Raw genomic sequence first — 21,496 nt, forward strand, 5'->3', positions numbered from 1 at the left:
TTTGCGGGAAACCAGCATCCCTCTTGACCCCAGGCCCTGCACAGGTCCCAGATCAGTCTTGTGGCCACCAGGCCACCTCATTCATGAGATGGGCTGGACCCCTCTCCTGCCCCAACAAGCCTGCAGTCACCCATTCCGTGTCCCGACATCAGCTCTGCGTGGGCAGCCATGATCCTTCCAGAGGAACAGAGATGGCCCCTGTGGCCAGACAGGGGTCTTTAATGAAAAAGATTGCTGCTGCTTATAATCACAAATGAGATTTCACCTATGAATTTGCATTTCCAGAAAAACAGGCGGATGGGATATAGCTGGGCTCATACCAGGCAGGGTCTGCCCCATCCCCAGCCCTCAGCCAGGCCCCCAAACCGCACACCACCACTGGCTGGACACCCCCAGGCACCCCAGCAGAAGAGGCGAAGTGCTGGTCCCAGGGCCCCCCGATGCACACACACCTCCCCTCAGGGAAGAATTCCTAATTCCCATCCCAGCTCTGCTACCTACAAGCTCTCGGACTCTGGACAAATGATCTGACCCCGCAGCCATTTCCTCACCTGTAAGATGGGGAGGTGCACAGCCCCACTTCATTGACAGCTGTGAGAATTCAGGAACACGAACCGGCCTCTGCTACCCAAACAAAAGCGGTGCCGCCGAGGGCTGACACCGCTCTCTGCTGTCATCACTGAGACACACACACAGCTGCGAACCATAAACTTTTATTAACGGAAAATGGAATGCCTCGTTAACAGAAACCTTGTCTTACAAATGGCAGAACAAGAACACATTTATTTTAAAAAAAAGAAAAAATAAGTGGATTCACATTGTATTAAGCTACAACACGGTGGCAGGATTTGCTTCTGTTTCTTAAAAGATTCCACAAGTTCAAGGTAACTCTGGCTAATAGACTCGACAGTACGTCTGCCTGCCTACCAGGACACGCAGGGTGGGTGGGCTCTAGTAGCGGCGGGTGAAGTGGGGGTATGGGTGGGGGGCGGGGTGCGGACCTCTGCTGCCCCGGTCCTGGCCGGCCACTCCTCCACCCTCGAGGCCTCCGGAGGGCACCACGTGAGCCTGGGCGTGCCCGCCGTGTGCAAAGCCGCCTCGCCTAGGAACAAAGGCACACGTTTGGCCCCGGAAGCACCTGTGTTCTCACTGTGTCACGCTGCAGCATAGGGCTCTGTGGCCTTTAGAGCCCCTTGGCTTTTTCCAGGTGAGGAAAATCATAACCACGGGTTGCATTCCGGGGAAGAGCGTTAGCTGCGTAAGTTGCCAAGAGCTGCTTTGGGGGTTTGTTCTCAAAGCATTCGACCCCGAAAGTGGATCAAGCATGCAGAAAAAGGGAGAGGAAGTGAGAAGTGGGAACAAATCAATTTTATCCGCGGACAGTACTTCTTACCCCGATATTCCACCCCGACTTGCCACATGCCCTGGCCCCGAGGGCCCAGACAGGCCCCTCTCACCACCTGGAAGAGAAGAAAGAGTCTGCACTTGGAAGCCCTGGAAAAGCTGGCCCTCTGGAGCATGCTGGGACTGTGGCTGGCCCTCCCCGGGAGGCCCCCCGACCCTCAGGCAGGGGTGAACCCATACCTTGCCACCGCAAGTGCTCCCGGCCCGCCGTGCCCGCATCCACTGTGCCCGGCCAGGCGCGCTCCTGATGCTCCTCCAGCCTCTGGCTGTGCTCCGCCCAGTCACGGCCACCCCTTTGCCAAAACGAAAGGCAGATACACAATGGTCCCACTGTGCCTCTAATGTGAGGCTGTGACATGGGGGCTCTGGGGGCTCGTGCCCCACTGTCAAGGGTTTCTGAGAGAAGTGGGCAAAGAATGGCAACAGACACTTCCCCAAAGATACACACTTGGCCAGTAAGCACACAAGTAGGTGTTCAGCACAGATACCTTCACAACCACCTCACCCTCATTAGGACGGCTATTATCTAAAAGACAAGGATGAGTGTTGGTGAAGGTGTGCAGAAACAGGGATTCTCACACTGGGCTGGTGGGAATGTAAAATGGTGCAGCCTAGTTGGAGAACAGTGTAGTGGTTCCTTAAAAGCTTAAACACAGAGCGACCGTATGACCCAGAGATTCCACTCCGACGTGTCTAACCAAGAGACCGGTAAACATGCGTTAACACGAAAACTCATACACCAGTGTTCTTAGCAGCATGAGTCCGTAACAGCCCCGAAGTGGAAACCACCAAAGTGTCCATCTAAACAAAATGTGGTCCATCCACATACTGGAATATTAATCAGCCTTGAAAAGGGATGAAGCACTGACACTCGCTACAACAAGGATGCACCTTGAGAACACGATGCTCAGTGAGCGAAGCCAGACATAAAAGGCAACACAACACACTGTGTGATTCCAACTCATGTGAAACATCCAGAACAGGCAAATCCACAGGGAAAGAAAGTGGGTTAGTGGTTGCCAGGGGGATGGGGAGTGACTGCTAATGGGGGTTTCTTTTGGGGGTGATAGAAATGCTCTGAAATGGATTGTGGTGATGGATGCACAGCTCTATAAATTAACTGAAAGCCATCAAATTGCACACTTTAAATGAGTGAACCGCACAGCATGTGAATTATATCTCAAAAAAGCTGTTTAAAAACGGTTTCAGACAGAAACCCCGGGAGATGAAAATCCAAACACGGTACCCACGTGCAGGTGCCAACAGCCCCTGGAGGCCTACAGGAAAGCCTCCCGGCCCCAGGCTGGGTGTGGAAGGACGAGGGCACTGCCCGCCGGCGACCACCACTCCGAGGCCCAGGACCAGGAAGCCAGCAGACCCCCCACACCTGTCTGCAAGGGTGAGTGCACCTCACTGCGTGCAACGCCTATGGTCTCAGGTGACAGCCCCCCAGTCACACGGTGACGCTGCACAGTCAGCCTGTTGTCAGTGCAGGAGCTCGCCCATTTAAACTTAACACAAATAGGACTAAACGACATGAAACGACCCAGTGCTAAGTAGGTCGCTCAGGAAAGAACACTCTCATCTGTCACACTGGCACTCCAGTCTTTGATCAACACCCGAAAACCCACCTAGAGGTGCAGCAGAAACTTGTGGTAGCTGTGACACCGGCCTTACAAACACCTAAAGACAACTTCAGGGGTGGGGTGGGGTAAAGCTTCTCTACTACTGATGGGGACAAGCCTTAGACGGCTTCAGGGCTGCCGCCTTCAGCAGGCAGAGCCCACACAGTGCCAGGAGGAGCTGTTCCAGGTGACCTGGCAGGTACACATGCCCAGTTCACTTTCAGAGAAGCCAACCTGTCACCCGGTGAGGACAGTGATGCCCAGCCCCTCTGTGGCCTGCCCGCTAACCTGGGGGGAAGAGGCAGCCCCCGGCCCTCGCTCATCCTCTTGTCGGAGCCATAGCCACCCCAGCCGTCTCGGGAGTCGCGGCCATGGCGCTCTGGTGGTCCTCCGTGGCCGTGGCGGTCGTCTGAGTAGTGCTGGAAGGCACAAGAGGGACAGGGCAACTCCAGTCACATGGCTCCCAGACAAGCTCGCGGCAGGCCTACCTTCTGGGTCTCGGAAACCTGCAGACCCTGCCTCAGTGCGCTGGGGTGTGGCTCAGTACCCCAGCCACCCACGAGGACCTGCCCAGGCCCCTTCGGGCACTTCCTGACCGCCTCCTTGAGAACCCCAAGCGCCACTAAAGCTCCATCACTGGTGCCACACGAAGGGCCAGCAGCGGGCCCTCCCACCCATGAGCGTGGAGAGCCCCACACTTCGGGGTCCACTGAGAAGAGTCACTCAGACCCGCCTTCCCTGAAGAGTCAGGGCACCTGCTCCTTGCTGGAGACAGGAGGGCCCTCCCCACATCCCTAGGGCAGGCCAGCACCCTCAGAGCCCTCTCTGCTCATACTACTGTGGAGGCCTGGAGGCAAGTACTGAAGGCAGGAACGGCTTAGTACCCCTGGCCAACCAAGTCAGTGCTCAGGAAGCCAGCACACCTGGGGAGCAAGAGAGAATATAGCACTCTCTCAAAACACACACCCCTATTTTAAAAAGCCATGACTCTGATGCTGTCCCCCACCTTTCTCGTGGAGGCCTCCTCTGTTCTCTGAGCTGACAGCCTAGGCACCTCTCACAGGGAACCTGCAGACTATCAGACACGGGGACCCATCCCAGTAGCCGACACAGAGGAATGCCCCAAAACATGACCTAAATGACCCCCTACCAGGCTGCTAAGCCCCCGTTGGGGCATCCCACAGTGCCTAGACTCAAGGCACTCCGAACATGTAGGCCACCAAATATCTCTTCAATTAGTTTCTACTGAATAAAACGAAAAACAAGCCCTACCTGTGTTAAAAAACACAGACTCCAGACTCGAGACTTCCCTAGTGGCGCAGTGGTTAAGAATCTGCCTGCTAATGCATGGGACATGGGTTCAAGCCCTGGTCCGGGAAGATCCCACATGCTATGGAGCAATTAAGCCTGTGTGCCACAACTACTGAGCCTGCGTTCTAGAGCCTGCGAGCCACAGCTGAGCCCACGCACCATAACTACTGAAGCCCGCGTGCCTAGAGCCCATGCTCCACAACAAGAGAAGCCACCGCAATGAGAAGCCCGTGCACCGCAATGAAGAGTAGCCCCCGCTACTTCACAGCAATGAAGACCCAATGCAGACAAAAAAATTAAATAAATAAATAAATAAAATACAAAACACAGACTCACTAACCAGTCATTTCTGTGCACATCTACTCACCGGCCAGAACTGACATCTCCACGCCCCGCCCACCCCACAGAAGCAGGCACGCCCCTGGCCTGCTATCTGGCTTTTACTCACCTGCCCATCTCGCTCTCCCATCACTGACCTTGAACCTTCCCTCCTGCAAAAAAGAAATGTCTCATTCCAAAGGCAGCTGATGGCTCTATACAACACTGCTGCAGACCACACAGAGGAGTTCCACAATTAGAGTACTTATCCCCTTTTACCACATGAGAACTGTAATTTACTGGCCTGAAAAAAAACTGCCTCACAGCTTTCTCTGGGGGTAGGAGTGAGGTGGGATCCTAAGAAGGTGGGAACGAAGGTTTTACTGAACTAAAATCCTTTAGAGGGGTCTCAGAAGTAGAGACCCACACCATGAAGCTAATGCCTATAATTCTGTCTGTGGCCTGATGACAAGTCAGGTAATAAGCTTCGGCAGGTCCCTAACCTCTAGTCTGACCCAACACGCATGACTCACGCCACATCTGAAACCAATTCCAGCCATAATTAATTAAACGAGCGGCTTCTCAGCCTGTCTTCCCCTACCCCACCCCCCACCCCACCCCCCACTCTTCCTTCCCAGAGCTAATGAGCAGGGAAATGGCTCAAAGATATGCAGCTCAGGGGAGCATGATGAAAAACCTAAAGAGAGAATTCTTAAACTGGAAAAATCGAGGGCTGCTTTTCTAAAAAACGAGATATAGTCTTCATTAAAAAGGCACTGGCAAAAGAAAAATAACCCACCCAGACCCTGGAAACACAAAGTAGGCCTAACAGGACCTCTGCCACATTCCGCAGTCAGCTCTCTTCACGTGGGCTGGCACAACCCCATGCCAGTCAGTGACCCCCGCAGATGGCTCAGGCGGGTCATGGCCTTTCTCTAAACTGCTTTCTCATCTGTGTGAACAAGGAGGCCGGGCCACACCCTCCTCAAAGCCCGGTGCTCCAGAGCAGCTTGTGCCAGTGGGAGGGACAGGGAGGAAGTGTGGCCGTGGAGACCCCACAGGGAGCTGTGAAACCCAGAGCCCGGGGCCACCCCCAAGAGAGCTGAGCATGGGGGAAGCTGAGGTTCAGGTCCTGCCCAGGGCCCGTCTGTCCTAAGAGGACAGTGCATGAAACGTGCTCCGAGGTGCCTTCCCCCTAGACAAAGCCAGGATGCCGTACATGACCACCGATCCCAACGTCCTGCTCAAGGTCTGTTTCTAAATCCCACGTGTGACGGTCAGAGGCACCCACTAGGAAGCCCACGAGTGCACCAGACATTAAGAGAACAGACGGAGACCGATCTCTGCTGCAGGAGTGGGGCAGGGCACTGACCTGTCAGCCACGTGCTCCTGGTACTGGCCCCGGTCACGGTGGTCAAAGTCGTGGAAACGGTGATCGGGCCGAGGGAAGTCTGGGCGGTATCTGTCCTCCATGGCCATGCGCTTTCCCTCTGGCCAATAGGCGTCATCTCGCCTGTTTTTTTATTTTAAAAAGAATGCAAATTTCATTTATGAAAGAGAATGAGAATAAAAAGAAAAAGGGCAGAACTGGGGAGGGGAGCTCTCTCCAGACCCAGTATCATTTAAAATGTCCCGCAGGGCTAAAATCTAAACATTCAATCATTATCGCTTTGATCTGATAAATTAAAATCCCCCAAACTGCCAAAAGGCATACTGGCATTCTCATCTAACAATCCTGAAAAAAGAACCGCTGTGAGCTAATTGTGTCACAAGGCTGTTATACCTTGATCCCCACATGAGCTCAGATGCAAGTGCAATGAAATCTTTAATTCTCCTGGAATGAGGTTCCGAGTCACCACGTTCTCACCTCCTCGTCTGCTATGCTAACCTGAACCTCCCTCTGAGCTTTTGCAGAAGCGAAGGGAATTAGATCGGGTGATGGCAAACTATATACAACTCGGGATGGTATCCAATTATCTTCTTCCTGATTTTTACCAGAAAATTAGGCTCACAGGTGGTGGGGTGATGGGTGACCATCAATTAAGCCACTCAGAGAAGCTGGAGAGCAATAAACCCACTTTCTGAGTGGGAAGGCAATCTCCTTCTCCACAGCACCCAGCCTCTCCCTCTAGGAGGACACACGAGCCTGACGGAGACGGCAGCGAATGCGGCGTAACGCATGCTTGGTTGTCTCCTACCCACTGGACAGTGGTCATGCTCCACCAGGAGCCACAGTGCGAATAACGGGACGGCCTAGGCGAAAGCATCAAACCCTTCAGCAAGTGGCAACAATCAAGATTCTCTGAAGAATAACTCGGGTGGGGAAAAAACGCTGCACTGGCCACAGAGGTGGCAGCAAGGAGCCCTGCCCAAGCGTCGAGGCCCAGATTCTGTCTGAAACACCTCCGACTCCCTATGCTAAGGTGGACAGGAGCGGGGTGGCTCTTTCAACGTCAGGGGAAGCGCCCCGTCCCCCCGCTCCGGGCCGGGGGCCTTACCGCCCAACGTCGTAGGGCCTCCTGAGCACCGACCGCCGCTCCTGCTCGTAGCGCAACTGCTCCTGCTGGTGCCGCAGCTCCTCGCGCTCCCGCTGGATGCGCTCCTGCTCCTTCCGGCGCTCCCGCTCCACGCGCTCGCGCTCCCGTTCCAGCCGCTCCCGTTCCAGCCGCTCCCGCTCCAACCGCTGCCGCTGGCGCTCGAGCTGCAGGCGCTCCCGCTGCAGCCGAGCCTTCTCCTTCCCCTCGTGGAGGGCGTCGAGGCGCTGCTCCCTCTCACGCTGCTCACGCTCTCTGGGGGAACACAGGAAGGCCGCCCTGACTTCCCGACGTGGTGGCGTCCGGCCATCGAGACGTCATCCTCTGAAGGAGTCTGGAACCTTCCAGCTCCCGAATGGGAACTGGCTCGCCCCGGGCCTGGCTGCCCCCTGCCAGCTACTAGGCGGCAGGCACTAACCGGCTCCCTAAGCTGCTCCATCGGCCAGAAACCCCAATCTCCACACTTTCCCTTTCTCCAAACAGCAAAGCTGGGGTGAGCTGGGAGGGAGGGGGTGATGACGAGCAGACACAGAGCTTCAAGTCCAGACCAGGAGGACCTGGCTCAAAGAGCACCAAGACAAAGCCATAGCTAAATAAAGATCAGGAATGTAAGAAATGCAAAGGGTAATTGCCACTCTGAAGCTGCTGGGCACGGAGAAAACCCTGGAGATACGGATGACAGTAGCTTTCCCTGAAGAGGGACAATCAACACTGTCTTTTTGTCACCCCTCCCCTCTACAAGGCTGTATTTTTTTTTTTTTTTTTTTTGCGATATGCAGGCCTCTCACTGTTGTGGCCTCTCCCGTTGTGGAGCACAGGCTCCGGACGCGCAGGCTCAGCGGCCATGGCTCACGGGCCCAGCCGCTCCGCAGCATGTGGGATCTTCCCGGACTGGGGCACAAACCCGCGTCCCCTGCATCAGCAGGCGGACTCTCAACCACTGCGCCACCAGGGAAGCCCAAGGCTGTATTTTTAATAAGCACGTCATCTTGAAGGGACCTAAGAGGGTGTGGAGACAGGAGAAGGCCAGTCACCAGCGAAAGGGACAGTGGTCTCATTTATCAGCCACCGCACACCAGGAGCTGAGCCGGGACTGGGGAAACCCGTTCTGCTCTCTTCACACCCTCCCACGGTGCCTGGGAAGGGTCCAAACCAAGGGCAAGCCAGCTGGAAGCAAAACATCTCCAAATGATCAAGAAATTTTTAATTGCTAAACCCCATATGCAGAGGCTGAAATCACAGTTTTGGAAAAGCAAACTGGAGAAGTTTCTACATGATCTGCTTTAGCTCAAGAAAGTTTCCCGAACACTGCAGCATCACAACTTCACTGGGTGATGTTTGAGGGAAAATGACGAGGGAGCTCTAGACAACCTGGTGTGAAATGGCAGAAAGCGAAAATGGAAATGACAAGCCTGCTTCAACAAACCATCTCCTCAGCAAAGGGGCACAGAATCGCTGTGGGACCGCTGCTGCCTGAAAACGCCATGAAACGCAGACGTCTCAGGAGCAAAGATGTGAATCACAGCTCAAACAGGCCAGCCTGTTCCTGGGCTTCCATGTTGATCTAATTCACGTGGAAGGATTTGGTGGCGAAAACTGAGGCCTCAACCCTGGAGACCCTTCTACCAAAGCCATAGGCAGCGTGGGTCCGCTTGCTACCTGGTCCAGGGTGCAACTTCAGCCAGAGGAGATGCTGCTGAGCAGAAACGGGCTCTGATGAAATGTCACGGGACTACCCTGGGCCAGTGTGAACGCCCCCGCCTTTCGCTCTCAGAGGAAACACACTAGGAGGCCAGTGAGCCACAGCCACACAGGCGACTCGCTTAGGAGGAAGAGCAACCCTCCCAAGAGGAGACCACGGACCCGCTGGCCTCGCTCGGCCCCCACTCACCGCCGCCTCTCTGTCTCTCGGATTTCCCGTTCCCGCTGCCTCTGGCGCTCTCGTTCCCTTTGCTCTTTGATTTTGTCAAAGGACAAGATGTCTCTCTTCTCTTTGCTTTCCGATTTGCGATCCTGACTCTTTGAGCTCTGTTTACCAAAGTTGGTTTATTAATGTTAGGAAAATGCTGACAACAGATGCACGACGCAAGTGGAGTATGCACATCTGGACTAGACTAAGATCCTTCAATCCCATGTAGTTTACAGGGAGGCCCCAGCACAGGCCGCCTCACACCGCCATCTGAGTTACGCTGCTAGAGTCTTGCTTTCAAAGGGCATTAATGGCAGAGAAAAGGTGGTGTGAAACCTCAGCAGTTTTTCTGCAGCAGCAGAGCCAAGCGCTCTGCATTATCTAAAGCAAAACGAGGCTCCCCAGAGGCACAGGGCATGTGCACTCGAGGCCCTCAGCGACCCCTTCGTTCACTGGGGAAGCTGTCGAAGCAGCTGTCTAGACAGACAGCTGGAGGAGGGGCTGCGTTTTTCAGTTCTCAGCTATTGGCTCAGGCATCAGGCAGGTGGCCTCAAAACAGAACCAACCAAAGGCACTTGAATGTAAAACAGCACTGCCGGTAAGGCAGAAAGTACCAATGGGCAACTTCTATGCTCTTACATTTCTGGGAGAAGGCAGGAAACAATGACAGCCAATACCCATTTCTGAGGCTCTCAAAGGCTGGGACTCCCAAACTGGCCACAAGCAGACTCTCTCAGGAAGTTTTTATGTAGCTCAGAACCCAGGGCCTCCTGCAGACCCGCCACCTCAGAATCTCCAGGGAAGGGGGGCCTGGGAGACACTATTCAAAAGCTCCTCAGCTTATTTTAATTCGCTCGCTAAGGGGCAAAAAAATCAATTAAAGACAAAGGAGGGGGACACAGAGGACACCCTCATTACAGGGACAGATCTGCAACCCAAAACATCGCCATTACCCTCAAGATGGGCAGAGTTGAGAGTCTGATCAAACACACTGCAGGCTGGAGTGAGGAAGGGCAAATGCCCTATGTTCCAAGGTACGGATGTGATCTTCTGGGGAGGCCAGCATGGCAGTGGACGTGCCGAATCCGACTCCAAGTTCAAGCCTGGCCTCGGCCACTTCCTAGCAGCCCAGCACACGCTACACACTCAGTGAACCTAAGTATCCTCCATAACCTTTCTGAAGGGCACTCTGATAGAATCTATCACAATGAACAACATCCTGGCGGCTTTGGACCAACAACGCCAAGAGGTGTGCACGCAAATGTTGCACTACAGCCATTTTCAATAGGGGATGTGGAAACAACCAAATGTCCGTCACCAGGGGACTGGTTAAAAATGATCAAGGTGCATCCGTAAGCTGAAATGATACGAGCTTTACAAGGAAAAGGACACACACCACCACCTGGATGGATTTCAGGGACATCACGCTGAGAGAAAAGGCCAATCTCAAGGTCACGGTTGCATGATTCCATTTATACACTTCCTCACAACGACAACATGCTGGTGATGTAAGACAGGTTAGAGGTTTCCCGGCGCTGGGGATGGGCTGGTGGGGTGGGTGTGACAATAAAGGGATACCAAGGAGGAGATCTTTGTGCTGATGGACTAGTTCTGCATCTGGACTCTGGTGATGGGACACAAATCTACACGGGTGACAAAATGTCCTAGCACTGTTCACACCCCCTATGCCACCCTCCTGGCTCTGTGACTGTGCTACACAGTTACACGAGATGGAACCACTGGATGAAACCAGGTGACGGGTTCCTGGGCCTCAATTTCCTGTGAATCTGTAATTATTTCAAATTTTAAAAATATTTTTTTAAAAGTAGAAAAAGCAGAACTGTATGTCTCAATACATAAAGTTCTCCAAGACATCACATACAAAGAGGTGTACAGCAGCCAAGTTCTGGGAAGACCCTTTCCCCATGGTGTTTCAGAGTGTAGACACATGTGCTGCATGTGTAATGCCCTTTGAGGGGAGCCCATGCAGAGCACAGGCTTCTGCTTCGCTTACCTTGTATCTTTCTATACTACGTGTATGTTCTAATCAGGCCTGCCGTTATTAGTTACTTTTTTAACATCAGAGTTATTTGGGTGGTAAAATTATAGGCCTTTTTGGGTTTTCTTCTCTAGATTTCTCTGTATTTTATGATTTTCCTATAGCCCAGAGGAAAAACAGCATTAGGAACTGCTGCTTTATAGAACCCAAATGTTCATTTCAAAATTAAGTCTCAAGACCACAAAGTGTTCTTGGATGAATACTGTTAGCTCTGCACTCACTAACACAGCATTACTCTCCTCATTAACCTTTTAGTTAGAACCTTCAGCTGGATGCAGAGGGTTTTGTTTTCCAGAGTAGAAGCAAAATGGACAAGCAACTAGCTTGTCCAGCAGCATGGCCCACAGAAGCGATGGAGCTTCCATAACATGGAAGACAGTTTTAGGGTGGACTCTACTTTTCTTTTTGGTTAATTTGAGACTAGAAAAACTAAAGAAAATAAAGTACTATTAGATTAACCAAAGAGTAGAACCTGCCTTCCAACTTGACAAACCCTGGGTCTTGCCCATTCCATCCAACTTGTGAATCAATTCTCCTTCTAGAAAACAGTATAACCTATAACCTAACAGGACCGGCAAAGGGTCAACACATTTATGGGGAGCAAACACAGTTAAGTATTGTTTTGAAGTAAGTTTCAGAACCTAGTTCGTGCCTGTACATATACTCTAAGTAGTTAATACGCCTTTTGAGTTCTTTTTCTTAACACTTCAAAGGTGAAACAACGTTGTTCTTATACTGCAAATCAGAGTGGTTGTTAAACCACCATCAGAACCAGCTGGACTTGAGAGGGCAGAAGCGATACTTACTCTCTCCTTTGACCTGCTTGTGGTTTTCACACTAATGACAGGCTCCCCTTTCGACTTATCCATCACAACTGTTCGTTCCATGCCTCTGCTTCCTTCAGGAGAAAACACAGCCACTTACAAAATCATGCTGACCCCCCCAGCTCCTGACCACAGGCAGCAGCCCCACCAACCGGGGGCTCTGGACACGCCCTCCAATGACTGCTGATAAGCTCTGGAGCCTCGGCGCCCCATCTCTCTCCCCTCTGTGACGTGAGGTCAGTGACGCCCACATGGCAACAGCAGGTCTGAGGTGGACGGGGCACCCCAACAGGCCTTTGCTCATCTGGAATGAAGTGATCTGTTCACACCTTACAGCGTAAACGGGAATTAAACTGCATTCTGCAATGTGGGCACAAACACGTCCCACACTCGGGCCTCCTTCACCCCCAGTGGCTCCAGGGATCATGCACTTCGACGTGCATTCCTCCCACAGGTTCTGGAGAGCTCTGCAGAACCCAGGCCCCTGTGCTGAGTCAGACACGGCCTGCCAGCCTGGAGGGCCCTGCGAGACAGGTGGGCTCTCCTCATTCATCTACTGCAATAAAGGCTTCCAAACTGATTTTCCCCTCAATGAAACAGTAAGCAGGCTCTAACCACCGGAACAATTACTGATTTACGGAGATTTACAATACTGAAGGAACATTTCAAAAACACGGTGCTCGAGACTGCTGGTAAATTACTCCGAACACTTGAGATGTAACTTGTAATGTGCCGTACCAAATTCCAAGGTCCCAGATGGTTGGGTTGTTTCTGTTTTAAAGGGGGTGGAGGGCATGCGTGTGTCGGGGGGGAGTGCAGTGGCTTCACTTTTCCCCACAAAACTTTCTGTGGAGTCTCATGCAAACCTGAAGGTGCATTGTACAATAAACTTTTATAATGGGTATAGATGCTCTGAGGCTTTAGTTTTCTCTACATTTTTTTCTTTTCTTTTTTTTTTTTTTACTATATCTGGTTTTAACACAAATGCAGGAAAATCTCGATGACATATGTGCAGAACTGCATGGAATTAGTCACAGGAACCAGGACACCTCGCTCTTGCAAATCCCACATTCTATTCTACTGGAGACTCAGGAAAAGCCAACACCCAGGTCACTGAGCCACCAATAAACACAGATCCCGACCAGAAAAACTACAGATTTCTGATGTGGAGAAACCCCTTTTGGCCATTTCATCACCGGAGGCTGTCCTCTAAGAGCTTCCTGCACACAGAACAGCTCAGCAAAAGGCACCAAGCCTGCTGGGCCCTCACTCCATGCAACCCGCCTGCCGCCCTCGCCGCTTCTTCCCTTCTCGTGAACACTCCACAGACTCTCATCACCTGATCTGGTGACTCGGGACCGATTGGCTGCTCCTGGTTTCAGCTCATCTTCATCTTTTTCTTCCTTTTTAATGTTTTCAGGCTTTCTTTCCTCCTTCTTCTCCATCTTCTCTTCCTTCTTAATTACAGTTCTGTTTAGAAACATGGTGATCACACTTGAGGTCCTGAGATTCTCACAGGAGTAGCTCACACTCAGACTTCCACACAAAGCAAACCCGCCCGCTGCCAGTTGGAGGGAAAAAATTATTTGAAAACTGTGGTAATGATAATACCCTCTTTAGATACAGCCCCTTCCCACTTAAGTTACCTGCCACATCTAAAAACATGCCGGATGAAACTACAGGCTCATGGGGTGTCTCTCCAAAATGCCAGATGTACCAGTGTGTAAGCAGGCCCAAAGGAGACATGAGAAACACTCCAATTATACAGGAAAGCTTATTAAAAACTAACTTCAAATGTTTCATCTTGTATGTGTAGAATATTACTTTTAAGTTTTATAGGCAAAAACACTTTTTCCAAAAAGCAGAGTATAAAACAGAATGGAGGTACAGTACAAGGAGGGGCGGTGCCTGCTGCAGGAAGCCCTGGGCCCCCCACCCAGACCATCCCCTCACCGCACCTGGCAATTTCTGCACGCTTTGGGGGAGGCAAAATGGCACGTGAGGTGCCAGCAAATATGGAAACTGCTGGTGCCATTTCAACTGAAGGCAGTTTCACGCTAAGCAGTCAAACAAATCGTCGCTGCCATTCAAATGTGTCTCCCACATTCCCTACGGCTGCTTGTCCCCGGAGTTAAACTCCACACTTGCAAAATGCCCATTGCGTGCCAGGGTCCAGGATGGGAAATCCAGGCCCTATGGGGTCCGCTAACAAGCACCACCTGCCCTCTCTTCCCACCACCCAGGCAGAGCTTGGGATGGCCGAGGAAACCTCTCCCAGATGCCCCTCAGCTCACACTTCCTCCCTCCTAAACTTCCACAGCATGAAGCTTTAAAACTGTATCTATTTTGAGAAATATTCAATTTCAAAATGAAACAAAATAATAACTGATGGTGTCTATCAGAACTGAAAACTGTAAATGTTTGTAACATACTGCTTTCCCTTTACAACACAAAACACTCTGGACACAGCCACCCCTGTGACAGTCTCCATCCCTGTGACAGCCACCACCAGTGCCTTTACTGTCAATTGTGTGGCTCCACCTCTCCTGGCTTCACTCGCATATTCCTGTAACCATGATGCCCTACAGTGATGCTCTAGGTTTCTTAAGACTGACACGGTGAGATGGTCCTCGTGTGCTGCTCTACAATGCCTTTCACCGCATGCCCTGCTGGTTGGGCTGTGTGGACACATGCACAGATCTGGGTCCTTTCGACTGCTGCACCACAGCCCACTGTTATTTACCCAGTTCTCTTCTGACAGATTAGAGACTGCTTCCGGTCACTATCTGACTGCAAATAAACCCCAGGAACCATCTCTGATGTGCCTTTTCCACTGTTCCGGGGCAGCACCCTCTCCCTCCCAGTAGCCTTACAAAATGTCTTGAAAGGAGACCCTTCCTACTTGTTCTGGACTCACACGGCACCTCCTAGACACAAATGGACTTCTTGATAACACTAATTAAGTTAAAAACCAATTTCTTTCTTTTTTTTTTTTTTGCTGCGCCATGCAGCTTATAGGATCTTAATTCCCCAACCAGCGTTTGAACCTGGGCCCTCGGCAGTGAAAGCACAGAGTCCTAACCACTAGACTGCCAGGGAATTCCCTAAAAAGCAATTTCTAGAAAATATATACATAGGGAAAAAAAGACCAGAGGAATAGATACCAAAAGTGTCAGCCCTGGGTAGTGGGATTATGCTTGACATCTGTGTGTGTTTTCCAAATGGCGATTACATAAAAACTCATCCAAGACAAGCAACCTCTTTAGGAAAAGCTTCTCTATGTCACTTAAGCTGACTACCAAACCTAGAAATTCTTAAAAACGAAAGGTCAGGGACATCCCCAGTGGCGCAGTGGTTAAGAATCCCCCTGCCAATGCAGGGGACACAGGTTCGAGCCCTGGTCCAAGAAGATCCCACATGCTGCGGAGCAAGTAAGCCCGTGCGCCACAAGTACTGAGCCTTGAGCTCTAGAGCCTGTGAGCCATAACTACTGAGCCCACGTGCCACAACTACTGAAGCCCGTGCGCCTAGAGCCTGTGCTCCGCAGTAAGAGAAGCCACCGCAATGAGAAACCCACACACCACAACAAAGGGTAGCCCCCACTCTCCGCAACTGGAGAAAGCCCACGCAGCAACGAAGACCCAATGCAGCCAAAAAAAAAAAAAACCCACAAAAGGTCAAATGAGGGTGTTCAATGAAGAAGAGAATAAGATTAAAAACGAACTTTAAAATGCTCAGCCTCCTACACAAACCACTTGAAAGCAGTTTGGTTTCATTTTAAGCTCATCACCCAGTTAAGCAGCCCTGCGCTGGGGGTAGTCACCCCTGCTCGCCTCAGGCCCGGCGCTGCTCCTTTCTGAGCTGTCTCTCCTTCCACACAGAGCACAGACCTCACAGCATCGTTCCAGGGGCTGTGGAAACCACACACGCTAACTAGTGATTACACCCCCTTCCTTTCCCCATAAACATATCTCACTTTTGTGATCAGAAAATCAACATATGAAATGCATCTCGAGGTGCTAAGAATACCAAGAACTCCCAAGAGCTCCCCATGTTCCCCCAGTACAGGTTTTTAGCACTACCACAGGATGTGTCTCTTTGGAGAAGTTGCCAATAAAATTACGATCTCACCCCTAAATACGAAAAAGCTAATCTGACATGCATTTCTCCTAGGTTTACAAATTCCAATTTGGCTACAACGAAGATGGATAAGTACATCTTTAAAAACCAAGTTTAGGGCTTCCCTGATGGCGCAGTGGTTGAGAGTCCGCCTGCCGATGCAGGGGACACGGATTCGTGCCCCGGTCCAGGACGATCCCACATGCCGCGGAGCGGCTGGGCCCGTGAGCCATGGCCGCTTAGCCTGCGCGTCCGGAGCCTGTGCTCCGCAATGGGAGAGGCCACAACAGTGAAAGGCCCACATACCGCAGAAAACAAAAACAAAAACAAAAGCCAAGTTTAACTTATGAATGTAATGCCCATAGTCATGTTTATTTAACTATAAATTTTCTTACATTAAAAAAAAAAACAGAAAAACTGAATTACAGTGAGACTGACATTCTCAGCAAGATTCAATTTTTAGGGTGTGAGTGGACCTAGAAATGAAAATAACCTGTGCTGACAATATAAACTCAACATAAACTGTGCATTCTGAGAATAGCACCCTGTCAAGCCCATCAACAAAGTCTACCTTCTCAAAAAAGATAAACTGACAATTTTGATAAAAGTATCAATAGGGAATGCTTGCTTTTGAATGATCTGTCCCTGTTTTCATCTTGATTAAAGATGCAAATCACCTCCTTTATAAAGGTAGTCTCTCAGACCTGTGGTTCCCAAACTATGGTGCCAAGGTACACCAGGACGGGTGAACTCACAACTGCCCTGGGATATTTTAAATTTCTGAGGGAAAACAAAGAAATACTATCTGCCAGATAACACGTGAACTACTAGCTTGTGGTCACTCGTTTCGATATTAGATCAGGCTACATTCCTTTGGATCAAACTGTCTTTGCAAACCTGGGCTTCTGCAGTTGCTGTGATAAAATACAAGATGCACAAGGATCAATGTGGACCAGGAAATGATTCCAAGGTTTGAGAGGCCATGCAAGAGCTCAGAATGTCAAGAATGAAGTAAAAATACAGCTGACCCTTGAAAAGCATGGGGATTGGGGTGCCGACCCTCCACAGTCGAAAATCCACACGTAACTTCATAATCGGCTCTCCCTATCCGCGGTTCCACACCTGCAGGTTCAACCAACTCTGCCCCTGTAGTACTGTAGTATTTACTCCTGAAAAAAACTGCCCGTGTGAGCGGACCTGAGCAGTTCAAACCCGTGTTGTTCAAACATCTTTCAGTCTGTGTTATTTTTTCAACAGATTACTAACTTGCTTGGACATAAATACTAAGCGGCAGCAAGATGCCAAAAACCACCCAAGATGTAAATAAGGAGCTGGTGACCCTGTGGCTGCCACCTGCCCTCCTCTGAAGAGAAAGGTTTTAAAAAAGCACTTTACTTTTCAACTTTGATCTCCACAGAATGATGTCTGTCAACATTAGACAATTTTTCCTTCTTCACTTCACATTCTTTTCTGTCAGACAGCTTTTTCCCAGCAGGTTCGTTTTTGGCCTAAAATACAACACAGACAGAAACAGGTTAGGGACCAGGTCTTCTGGCCTGCGAGCTCTGTGAGTTACAGCAGCAAGAACAGCCTCACCTTCTCAACAGAGATCATTCTTCCATGAAGCTCAGTTCTGTGGAGATGGCTGATACACTTTGTGGCCTCATCGGACGTTGACATGGTGACAAACCCGTAGCACCGGGCCCCGGGACTGCGGGCATTGGTCACCACTTTGGCTCCAACAACCTTTGTAAGAAAAGGGTACTCTTATTTTCTCATGCAAATAACCACACTACGTATCAAGAACTGCTAGCAGTTAACTGATCATCAGAATCATTTCCACTTGTTTTTACTGCTCTGGAAATTGTTGTTCTTCTTTATTAAAGTGCCTCTAATAAATCCTGACCTATCAAAATACAACTGCTTCTAAGATTAGCCCTCACAGTGACAAAATACAAACAAGAAAAGCTAAAGACAGTTAGACTTCATTAACCACGACCTGTTAATTAATCAAAAGTCCTTCCCACTCAGACCTTTTTCTCCAATTCGACTGTTCCCATGGAAAGCTACGGGGATGCTGACTCAGAAATGCACCCCAATTCGTGCAGGTCCGGGCTGAGAACAGCTCTGACGTGATGCAGAGAGGGCTTCCGCTTCCAGCCAGGACAGAGTACCAAGCAGTTACCCTCCTGCCACCTGAAACTAAAAACCCGGAGGAAATGTGGGCAACAAGGGTTTTCAGACACTGGACAGCAGGCCGCATAGGATGGCGACCCCTGCGAGGGGGTAACGCCCGAGGGGTGTCTCCTATGACTGCCCTGGCACACCACCTAGAAGTTCCAGCCAGCAACAGGGAGGAGGGAGTGAGGGGCAGCATCCCTGAACAGACAGAGCTCAGAGTCAGAGGAGATGAAGGCAGCAAGCAATCAGAATACCACAGAGGAGAGGGCTGCCCACAACCGTGCACTTGTATGAGGTGACCACCCAGGCTAGACAGACACCCACCAGTAACGGGCAGAGGGAACAATCCCCTGGGCTCACTCAGGACCATAAACGGTTCACTGTTACTGGAGAGACTCCACCAGCCAGAGTGGAAGAGCCTGTAATTCCCGGGGACATGAGACTGAGTACTCAGAAGGGTCCAGCCTCAGGAGTGGACAAAGCTGGCCAGAGTTAAAGGCTGCCCTAGCCTGACTGGTGAAGCCTAACAACAAGCCTCAGAAGGAGCAAGTGACTGAACTGTGACCCAGCAAACACGCAAAGACATTTATGGGGACACAGGAAGGACCAGCACCCAACAAGGTGAAAGTTATCACGTGGCATCAAAGACGAGGCTAGCTAGCCAAGGAGCAGGAAAACAGGGCTCTAGCACAGAAAAGGACAAAGTCAACAGAAATGTCACAATGACAGAACTAGTGAACAAGGAGGGCCGTATCCTGTACGTTCCAGAAGGCAGAGCAACAACTGAACATGTCAGGTAAGCACATGGAAGATGTTTAAAAAATACCCAAACCGAATTTCTGAAAAAGACTACACCAGATGGGCCTGAGGACAGACATGACAAAAGAAAAAATGAGGGAACTTGAAGAGGTAGTAAGAAAAACCATTTGAAATGAAACTGAGAAAAAAGATAGAAAAAACAAAATGAACCAGAGCAACAGCAGCATGTCCTCATGGGCACGGAGCACAGGAAAAAAGCTTCCCCAATGAAACCGAAGCGCAGCAGCAGCAAACTTAACCGGTGGTAAAGAGAAATCGTGAAGGCAGCCAGAGGAAGACAAGACGCACGGACACTAAGGAGCAAAGGTGAGAATGACAGCCGGCTGGCTGGAGAGGACGCAAGCGAGAAGGAGCAGAGTGGCTGTGCCACCTGGAGGAGAGCAGCCAACCTTGAATTCTATACCCAGCAAGACAAAGGCAAAGCAACAGCTTTCTCAGGCATGCATATGCCATGAGAATTCACCGTCCACAATGCTACACTAGAAGACATGTTTAAGGAGGAAGGAAAACACTATCCAGGGGGAACGTGGACAAAAAGGAAGAAAAGAGCACCCCAAAATGGTAAATACACACGAGTAACTAAAAACCCACTTTTCTTTAAAAACAAAACAACTCACCAAAAAAAAGCCAATAATGCACTGTGTGCTTTGTTAAATAGAAGTAAAACGTAAGATAACGTCACAAAGGCTGGAGGGGAAAATGGCAGCACACTGCTGTAAGGCTCTCATACTACTTGGGAACTGGTATAAAGTCACTGGGAGATAGACTGTGATAAATCAAACAACACCTCGAGACAAATGAACCTGGAAATACAACATAACCAAAATTTATGAGATGCAGCAAAAGCAATCTAAGGGGAAAGTTCACAGAAATAAATGCCTACATCAAGAAACAAGAAAAATCTCCAATAAACAACCCAAGTTTACACCTCAAGGAGCTAAAACAGAAACTAGTTACATAGACCAGATATAGCTAGTAAGGCACAAATCATAAAAAAAACTATGCAATGCAAAATCAAGCAGATAAACAGGGACTTCCCTGGCAGTCCAGTGGTTAAGACTTCGCCTTCCAGGGACTCCCCTGCTGGCTCTGTGGTTAAGAATCCACCTGCCAACGCCGGGGACACAGATTTGATTGCTGGTCTGAGAAGATCCCACAAGCCGCGGAGCAACTAAGCCTGCGTGCCGCAACTACTGAAGCCTGCGCACCTAGAGCCTGTGCTCTGCAACAAGAGAAGTCACCACAATAAGCCCACACACCACAATGAAGAGTAGCCCCCACTTGCCACAACTAGAGAAAAGCCCACGCGCAGCAACGAAGACCCAACACAGCCAAAAATAAATTTAAAAACATTTAAAAAATTTTAAATGTTTTAAAAAAAAGACTTCACCTTCCAATTCGAGGGTGTGGGTTCGATCCCTGGTCAGGGAGCTAAAATCCCACATGCCTCGCAGCCAAAAAACCAAAACATAAAACAGAAACAATACAGTAACAAATTCAGTGAAGACTTTAAAAATGGTGCATATCAAAAAGAAAAAAGCAATCAGGTACAAGGAATCCAAGAAGAAACAGGACATATACAAAACACAGAGCAAGAGCACAGATTTAAACCCTACCATACCAGTGCTTCCGTTAAGTGTAAACGTTCCCAGAGGACATTCAAAGACGTGAGAGTTGGGATATACAAAAAGCCTGAGACACAGGAGCCATGGCTTCTGGCTGTGACCTCCTCTGAACTCAGTGGGTCAACGTGAACAAGTGCTCTCCTCTCTCTGGACCTCAGTGTACCCGACTGTGAGATGGTGAGAGGGATACATGCTCCCTAGGATCCCTGCAGACCTTGACATTTGCACTTCTGCTTGAAGAAAGCCCCGATCTGTCCAAAGCACCCCATACAGGGCCAGAGCCTCTGCTGAGATGGATACAGATGTCAGTTCCCATATCAGAGACGAAGCTTTGCCTACTTCCCTCTCCTCAATGAGAGGGCTGAGCTAATCAAGGGGTCATTTGACCTTTCCATCAAACATTATCCTTACAAGGGCATCACTTCCGATGACAAATAAACCTAAGTGAGAGCAGATACCACAAAAAGCTCCCATGTTCCTGTCTGTGCCCTTTCCCTGCTTCCCGTCCCCTGCTATCAAGCTCCTCACGGAAGCCTTTGTCTGCTCATCCACTTCCAGAGCCTTGTCCCGCTGCGGGGCCTTCCTAGGTCCTGTTGCTCTGGTCCAGAGCTGAGCTCCGAGGGCCAGGCAAACTAATCACGCAGCCCTTGGCCTAAATGTCACTTCCTCAGTGATGACTGCCGAACCTACTTCCCAAATCTAAATTAGGCCTTCCTACCACACACTGATGGCACACCGTAATCTTCAATATACTTATCATAACACGTT

General features: G+C 50.3%; 1 protein-coding gene across 3 annotated transcripts in view; it reads right to left on the reverse strand.

The window, feature by feature from the left end:
• Positions 1-697: 697 nt before the first annotated feature.
• The window catches only part of SAFB2 (scaffold attachment factor B2), a 33,448-nt gene continuing 12,649 nt past the window's right edge, over positions 698-21,496 (reverse strand). For 2 of the 3 annotated variants that reach the window (XM_032625165.1, XM_032625166.1), the window contains exons 10-21: positions 17,700-17,849; positions 17,499-17,611; positions 13,324-13,454; positions 11,967-12,058; positions 9,084-9,220; positions 7,157-7,447; positions 6,031-6,171; positions 4,789-4,831; positions 3,318-3,448; positions 1,585-1,697; positions 1,394-1,460; positions 698-1,102 (exon numbers count right to left, since the gene is read on the reverse strand). In XM_032625165.1, the coding sequence (XP_032481056.1) occupies positions 952-1,102; positions 1,394-1,460; positions 1,585-1,697; positions 3,318-3,448; positions 4,789-4,831; positions 6,031-6,171; positions 7,157-7,447; positions 9,084-9,220; positions 11,967-12,058; positions 13,324-13,454; positions 17,499-17,611; positions 17,700-17,849 (1,560 nt within the window). In that variant the 3' untranslated portion in view covers positions 698-951. The remainder of the gene's footprint in view (positions 1,103-1,393; positions 1,461-1,584; positions 1,698-3,317; positions 3,449-4,788; positions 4,832-6,030; positions 6,172-7,156; positions 7,448-9,083; positions 9,221-11,966; positions 12,059-13,323; positions 13,455-17,498; positions 17,612-17,699; positions 17,850-21,496) is intronic. The other variant, XM_032625167.1, reaches the window with a different exon arrangement.

This window comes from Phocoena sinus, chromosome 3, assembly GCF_008692025.1.
Source record: "Phocoena sinus isolate mPhoSin1 chromosome 3, mPhoSin1.pri, whole genome shotgun sequence".
NCBI classification, from domain to species: domain Eukaryota; kingdom Metazoa; phylum Chordata; class Mammalia; order Artiodactyla; family Phocoenidae; genus Phocoena; species Phocoena sinus.